Source organism: Cylas formicarius, unplaced genomic scaffold (assembly GCF_029955315.1).
Source record: "Cylas formicarius isolate icCylForm1 unplaced genomic scaffold, icCylForm1.1 PGA_scaffold_10__41_contigs__length_53128322, whole genome shotgun sequence".
Taxonomy (NCBI): Eukaryota; Metazoa; Arthropoda; class Insecta; order Coleoptera; family Brentidae; genus Cylas; species Cylas formicarius.
This window is the reverse complement of record NW_026844214.1, coordinates 34,483,944-34,492,590: the sequence shown is the minus strand read 5'-3', so window position 1 is coordinate 34,492,590 and position 8,647 is coordinate 34,483,944. Positions and strand designations below refer to the sequence as shown.

Here is an 8,647-nt window from a genome sequence, read left to right as displayed (position 1 = left end):
AATAATATCAAGCAACGACATTCCGAGAAAAGTCGTGCACATTACTGGGGAAGCGTAATATTTGTTACGTAATTATTTGCATTTGACCTAATCAATTCTCTAACTAAACTAACAGAACCTGGTACCAGATAGGACAAATACACACCATTGTACATACGAAAATATCAGATTTCTAATCTAATCTAAGCGATCAAAACGGAAAAATTCATTCTACTTAACTGACAGTCGCTATTCCGTGAATGTTCAAAAATAGAGAAGAGAACATCTTCGCTTAACGTATAGTATGTAGCAGAAAATAACTGCCGACTGTACAAGAACGGGACCAAAACTAAATGTTTTGTGACTAGGACATCGAGCGGCACTTATTTGTTGAATCAATACTTTTAAATCAAAACATGACTATTATTTTAGCCAGTTTGTTTGGTAGAATGTGCTAAATATTTTGTTTATCTTACTAACCAAAACTTCAAACCATAGAAATCACTGACAAGAACTTTATCAACATGCCACATACTATACTTGCGCTTTTACAAAACAGCATGAATACATTCACTGACTGACGTGTGACGTGACCATCAGAATTAACACAACACAACAAAATACAATCACTACAATTTACTGAAAACATTCGATTGACCCCAAACTTGTGACTAAAATACCGGAATCGTCCCAGGTCACAACCTTGGGTAATGACATTTTAAAGTAATACTTTCCACATGCTTGGTCCGTGCATAATTGGACATTTTAGAGTCAGGAGAAGAAACACTAAATTATATGACTATGACATAAAGGAAAATGACAAGAAATTTAAAATTTATAGATTTTCTTAATCAAATATTATGCTAGCGGTGCCACCCTCAAATTAATAGTAAAAGTTCTAATCTAATCTACGTATGCATGGAAGAAGGAATGAAATATTTGCAATATTTATTTATGTGGTTCCCAGAACCAACGTTCCATAAATTATGGCAGGATCAAGATCAGAGTCACACTCGCTGTGAATAAACCATTTATATTCTGTTCTAGCAACATCTTCTTAGATATTGTAAGAAAATTAATCTTTTTAATTTTAACTGATTAGAGCTTCTCTAAGATTTAATTTATTTTCAGCAATAAAATAAAACACAAACGCTTCATCTGTATCCATATTTTCATTACATTTGATTGGTATTGGAAATTCTTCGACTATAGTGGCAAAACAATTCACATAATTAAAATAATTGCTAATTGCTAGATTGTGTCCTAATGGAGAACATAAATAAAAATCTTAAGTTTTTATTATCTATTTAAACTAACATCAGAATATTCGCCTGTTTCAACGATCCAAAAATCGTCGAAATTTCAACTTTTTGGCCATTACTCTGATGCTGTGGCGTCAAATAGAATATAACTAAAAATGTTTGAATACCTATGTTCAAGTATTCAACAGTCTCAATTAATGTTGGCACTTTAAGCTAAATATGTTTTGCTTTTGTCATTTCGACGACAATTAGCACTAGTTACGTTATATATTACTTAGGAACACTTATATCTGAATTTTTGGTTATGATTCACGATTATACTGCTGGTTAGAAATAAAAACGCAAGTTTTGCTAGTTATTTGTTTTCCGCCTACTTCAAAGAAAAATGTAGTACTGGAATGAAATACTGAAAGATGTGTTACTTAATTTTATATTTACAGATTTCCAGTCATATGCTCAAGTAATTTATTAAATGAATTATGAAAAAAATATAAATGTGTTGCACTTATGAAAACATTGATGATATCGTGTGTGAAAGTATTGACAAGGGAGTTAATCAAAAGCATTTGTATTAGAGAAAGTTTGACATACAAAAACAGCCATAGTTCCTCTAACATGCTTCTGAAATTCTTATAGTGAAGCAAAGCAATCGGGAACTGTAGTAGCCAAATTCCAAGCACCATATATTTCTTTTATGGATGTTACCAGTTTTCCTAGAAAGTGAGGTTCCAAAAAATATGAAAGATGATGACCACCAGATTATCCATAATAGGATACTCACTACGAATAACCCTGTATATCGAAAGACCATTTTTGAACTTTTATACATGAGCGACTGACAGGGCGAACAGACACTTACGCTCATTTTGGCAACCTCCAAACACAAAAAGCACAAAAAAAAAGGCCACTCGCGGAATCGTCATTTTATCAAACTGGCGTATATTCATAAATAATTAAACACAATCTGAACAATAGTTCATTTCGATTGCATATAAATTATGCACTGTTTCAAACTATTTCCTATTTGCTATCGTTTATCCACCGACGCACATTTTCTATTGTGTATTACAATAAAACGTCATTGCTCTTAAATAAAATTCAGTGCTTATAATTTCGAAGAAATGTTTTCGATATAAGTAGGAAAATACTGGGCTCTTTGATTGATTTAACAATAGCTGCATGATTACGAAGACTTTTACGTATCAAAAAGAACTTTTATATACCTAGAACATCAAATCTCGAACGCATCCTATGTAAGCAATTGGCAATCGCGTATAAGTAATTTTGAGAACTATTAAAGATACACATTTCGAATTTTCTAGTTATTGCTACTTTTTTATGAAAAGTTTAATGAAGCCACTCATATTTGGATATTTCAACAAATTTGGAAGTTATTTCAAGCATTTAGCATTTCAACATTTTGAAGTATCTCAATAGATTCTTGTGATATTAAAAAAATGAAAAAGGTTTTTAATAAACAATTTTAATATTTATTAAAAATTTGCGTAAAAATATCTATAAAAAACTGGGTTTTTCTTTTATACGATACGAGATCTTGTTAAAATGCGTACTCAGTTCTTCACTAGCTCGATAACTCGAATAGTTAGTTGCATTTATCAGTAGACACGTTTGGAAAATAAGCACCACCAAATTTTATCTCAGAATAGGTTCTTTTGAGAACGGATAAAACCTTGACAAAAATTTGGAAATACGATTTGATTCAACGAATTTGGCAGAAAACCAAAACAAAAATTCAATGTTTACCCTATTAATTCTAAATTTTGGTATATATAAAGGCCCTAAAAAATTACAATAATTATTTTAACAGTGAAGATATAAGCAACAGTGAACTGCATTCACTTGGTTCTAGCAATCAGCGGTCACTAGCGGGTAGTTTTAACGGTTCCAAATGCAAGCACGTAGCAACATCAGTTATTCCAAACAGAACCCATAAATATCGATATTGCTCGAAGAATCCTCAAAGAGCCGCCGAAATAAAAAAAGGCGGAATAACTTGAGGGTCTAGCAAAAGCATTGTTATATGAAATAGCGATATCCCGGAAAACACGAACCAAAACTGATTTCCGATGTTTACATTTTAAACCCGACAACTGACCTATTTTAGTCATCGATACTCAACAAAGAGCTTATTTATAAGTATTAAAATGAAACCAATAAAAATTAAACAACATGTAGGATTTAAAAAACGATGCTTTATGAATATATTTTCCTTTAACTAGAACTACGAAATACGATCAGAAACTTAGAATACAATATTGAATTGAAGCTAATTAGTTCAATAATTAGTTCCTTAAACCTGCAAGCAATATAAAACATTATTTTATAAACAAACTCATAACTATGTCTAGGCAAAGTGTAAAGAAGGAAGAAATTATTTTACCAGCTTGGCTAGACAATACATTTTAGTTTTAGCTTGTCACATGAGGGGGTCTTTGTAAGCTGGAAAATAATAAATATTTTATATTCGAATAACGATGTTGTTGGCATAGGACCATGTATGAAAACTAGCACGTTGTAGTTCAAAGAAATATCTTACCCCATTTTTAAAGTTACCATTGTTGAACCCAAGGAAAAGTCGTGGAAGTAGATATTAGATTTTATTTACGTAATGATAAAAAAATAATATATTTTTTAAGGTATAAAGGATAGATAGATAAAACTACTGAGCTTTTTTTCCATTTGTAATTAAAAAGTTGCTGTTGTTACTGGTAGATTTGGAAACACGGCATTTGCCAAAAGGTGTTTCTTTGTTGGTTCCCCAAATCCTTTTATAGGACACTCAATATGTTAATATTCGCTACATATGGGAAGATGATTTACGAATAAAGAATGGATACGTACATCAGTCACATGACGAATATTAAAGGCTGTACCAAATAAATAAAATCTCTTAACGTTTTAAAATTACGAAGAGAAGACAAAAATGCAAAACAATTCTATGCTCTCCTTTATTAAAAAATGTCAACAATTCTCTTCCTTCGAGAAGTAGTGGACCTCAAATTGCTTATATATTATACACTATTTTACTTATATTTATATATTGGTAGTATTTTGTTGAATAATTGTTTAAAATATTACATAGTTGCGAAAAAATATTTTCAAGGGATTTCTATGGACATAGGCTAAAATAAAATAAAACGTTGTTTATAAAAAATTTTCTTTCAATAGCGCAAAAATAATTGAATTTTATGTTGCAGAAATAGTATATTATGCAACAAGTGTGGTAAACAGCATATGAGTCAAGAGTTTATTTTTCACGAGCGGAGCGATTGATTAATAAACAGGTTTACCAAACGTGTTGCATAAGTATGTGTTTTCTACGACCGTTAGTTTTTGGGTACATTTTTGGAAAACAACACGAATACATTCACTGACATGACCGTCATAATTGACAAACGGCAAAATTCAAGCCTCGCGGTAAAATCTCCGAAAACATGCGGTCGCTGCCAAATTCGTGCGCTAATATCCCGGAAATGTATGAAGTGGTTCGGATCCGTAGGAAACGAAACTGGCGTATTAAAATGACACTTTCCACACGCTAAATCGGTGTATATCTAGGTATCTTACGCAAGGGAGTAGAAAAAGATTATTATCTGCAAATATTTCGAGATTCTGGGTGTATATGGGTTTAAAGAGTGATCCAAAGCGCTAAGTATAGACTTTAGCAAAAAATCCTATACAAAATTCACTATCTATAAACACATCCTATATGAAAAGGATGTTAGAAGTTCCTCTCGATATAATATACTATTTTTAGTATGATAATCACCTAGGAAAACAATTGAACAACAATAACAATTATTAAGCTGTCACGACTTATGTTAACATCCATGTGGGCAATGGTGCTCTCAGTACGACGCTTTCAGATAGGCAAAACCAATTCGTGGCTCAAGTTCAAGGATCCCGAAGTTGAGTACAAAAATCTCTGTGCAAAATCTAAGCAAATAATAAGTCAAATGAAGTATTGATATTTTTGTTGGCATGTGCTAATGATTGGACATGGCAAATATGTTGGTAACTCGGTGACTGTTTCACAAAGCTGGATTCTAAATTTCCATGCATCATTTTGCTAGTTGGTCCTATACTTTCTAAATTAAGATAGCCTATAACACATTTTTAATGACTAGGTACGTAGGTTAGAGAAAATGTTTCACTATGTTGTCATGTCGTTTTTTGACAAAAAAGTTCGAAAGTATTAGAATTCAAACTATTACGATATTATTATTTCTTATTTTGTCAGTCTAGATCTATTCGCTCCAGGATCGCACTTCCTATCAACCCATCGAGATTACTGTTTACATATCTCCTGTATTCCTCCAGGGTCGAACTTGCTGACATTTAGCCAATCATCATTTTTTCTTCTACAGAGCTCAATTGAACTTAACTGGTTTCTTAACTTAACTAGTTTCAGTTAAGTTCTGAAGAAACCAGCAGGTTGTAAATAGTATGTGTAGGTGCTGTAGAAGTAAAATAGTATATTATGCAACAAGTGCGGTAAACGGCATTTGACTGACAAGTTTGTTTGACACGAGCGGAACGAGTGCTTAATAAACAAGTGACTTATCGCAAAACAACACGAATATATTCACTGACATGACCGCCAGAATTGACAAACGTCAAAATTCAAAGCATAGGAAATATCTCCGAAAACATCCGATTGCTCCCAAAATCGTGCGGTAATATCAGGGCAATCAGAAATGAAGTGTCTCGGATCCGTGGGAAACGAAACTGGCGTGGTAAAGTGACGCTTCCCGCACGCTAGATAAGTGTGTAATTAGATATTTTACAGACGGGAGTAGGAAAAGGAAATTACCCATCGAGATTGATTGACGTTTGGGATCTGTAAAAAACACTTACAGTGTCATAAAAATTATTAAAATAATATGAAAATATTGCCAACTCCTTAGTAGATATAATCCCTATGGGTTACGGAACAAGCGCTGAGTTAGCAGAAATTAGGTTATTTAAAAATTTGGTGATTCAAACATCGGAAGGCAGGCACCCTCTGATTCGTCCGCCGGTAGCTTGTTCTAGGACTCCCGTCTCTCTACGCTTGCTCTCCCTTGGACCCCCGCTGCATGTCACTGGTCATTGGCTAGGTGACACCCGGATCTTCCTTATACAGCCCGCTTGTCCCGTGGACTCCCGGCTCCCCCTGTTTTACCATGTAAAATGCAAATAAAGTTAGTGTTTGTTTTTAAAGCAAGAATTTTTTGAGAACTGTACCTCCGGAAACTACGCACTCGGCCATGGCCAGTAAGCTGTGACAATATTGGTTTTCTACTCCCTACTCTACAATATGGAATGGCAACTGATAAAATGTGTTATTCTAAGACGCTCGCTTTTTCGGTAATTTTACTATTTGTCATTTCCGGCAGACACGTCACACAATGTTCGTAGAAAAAGTATAGTACGATTATCAAGTTGATAGTAATTCCAATCAAACTCCTGTTTTTATCAGGCTTGTTGCAAAATAGCCAATTAATAATATTTTTAACTATAATCAGTCAACTGCTTTTAATTATCCTTTTAACTGGGCAATTCTTTGCCTTTTTTGGCTTCAATGAAATTTAAGCAAAAGCTTATTAAATAAAATATAAAGGATACTTTTTTATTTCTATTATGTCACTTCGTTATTTAGGTAATTTTATTATAAATAAATGAAAGTAGATTAGTGCAGCTATAACGCAACTAATATTAGCTTTGGTTGGTAAATTAATGGTAGATTAATAAGGAATTGAAACATATCACTTATGGGAACATATTTGCAACCACAACAACTATTATTAAAGCCACAACTTCAACACAACCTTTCCACAACTGATAATAAATAATATTAATTGTGGCTAGAAACGCATATTTCATCAATTTTCCAAAACAGATTCCAATTTTTCAACTTAATCACGGTAATTTACTTGGAATTCTAGTACCGAAAATGCGGCGCAATAGTTTTTATTAGGGAAACTAATCTTTTTGCATACATATACCAAAACGATATGAACAGATATTGCGTTTTCTTACATTTATTTTATAGTGACCCATTAATACGAATAACAATTCCCTTATATTTTTTAAGAGAAATAAATCTTTAACGAAAAGCAATAAAATAAAATGTTCCAATACATTGATTAGTGAATTCAATACCACAGATGCACAATTAACAGCATTTGAGGCAGCTAGACAAAAGGATAGCCGCCGAAGAGCAGCAGATTTACCGTCAGATTGATTTCGATATACCAAAACGATAATTTAAGCAAAACAATTCTTTACCTTCAAGTCGACTAGATAAGCATTTTTTTAATTAATGCACTTATCACCATAAACATACATTTAAGTGCGGCTATGAACAAATATCTTAATTTAGTTTAAATTAATTATTGAATTGGACAGCTGTAATTTTTAGGCGTCCCCAAAAAGTAAAATCTTTAAGCTGGAAAAACCTAATGCAAAGTAAACTCGTTTTTTTTATTCATATGTCTAGATTTTATTATTAGCCACAGGCGTATTTGCATTATACATTAAGCCATTTACGGGGTATGAAATATAAATTAAATGCAGCTTTACTTCAATCAACCCCATAGCGATCCCCACCAGCTGCCGCGATCGTTAGAACCAGCGCGAGGCAATCTCTCCTCTCTCCTAGAATTCCTATCGTCATCTTCATCATCAGAGTTGTCGTCATCTTTGCTATTGTTCTCGTCGTTACTGTCAGCACTGTTGGAATCATTTTCAACATTGCTATCATTTTCGTCTTTGTCATCATCGCTTTCATTCGATTTCTCTGAGTCAGATGGAGACGGTTTTGGTGGTTGCTCCGGTTGTTCAGGCTCGTCAGTTGATTCCGGTTCCGAATTGTCGTCTTCTCCCGAACCTTCACTTTCTCCGCTAACCGGTCTTGGAGGCGGTGCTGGTTGTTCGTCGTCGTCATCGGAGTCTTCATTACTGTTTTGTGATTGTTTCAATTTTTCTCTGGCATTTTCTTTGATCTGTTCCAAAACATTTCTAATGGCTTGAAGTTTTTCTTGACGAATTTGCTCCAGCGCCTCCCGTGCTCTGGCTTCCTCGATGGCGATAAGTTTTTCTCTAGCCTCGAAGGGAGCTACAATATAATTCAAATAGAAGCTAAAATTTCTCCAAAAATGAAAGCAGGGAAGAAAATTAGAGCTATAATTTCTAAAGTCTAATTTTTATACTAAACTTATTATTTCCCATATTTAATTTAGTTTTTCACTTACGGTTAGCTGCGGCAACACCAATGGTGAGTAAGCCAAACAAAACGTACGCAATCTCCATTGTAATTCCGGAATAATTTTCACTTTTGATCAGTAGCTCAAAAACACTTAGTTTGACTCTACCGTGATACTGATCAAGACGCGATAATTTTT

At 33.5% G+C, this 8,647-nt stretch overlaps 1 protein-coding gene across 1 annotated transcript; it reads right to left on the bottom strand.

The window, feature by feature from the left end:
* Positions 1–7,671: 7,671 nt before the first annotated feature.
* Positions 7,672–8,647, bottom strand: LOC132698810 (dentin sialophosphoprotein-like). The gene is made up of 2 exons (XM_060665120.1): positions 8,498–8,647; positions 7,672–8,361 (listed from the first exon to the last, which is right to left on the bottom strand). Exons 1-2 carry the CDS (start codon positions 8,553–8,555, stop codon positions 7,832–7,834), a joined length of 588 nt encoding a protein of 195 aa, XP_060521103.1. The 5' UTR covers positions 8,556–8,647; the 3' UTR covers positions 7,672–7,831.

Bases quoted from the DNA above. Each gene is read 5' to 3' on its own strand.
- LOC132698810 (XM_060665120.1), bottom strand. From the start codon at position 8,555: ATGGAGATTGCGTACGTTTTGTTTGGCTTACTCACCATTGGTGTTGCC. The intron at 8,362-8,497 runs GTAAGTGAAAAA...ATTATATTGTAG, and splicing joins TGGTGTTGCCGCAGCTAACC to CTCCCTTCGAGGCTAGAGAA.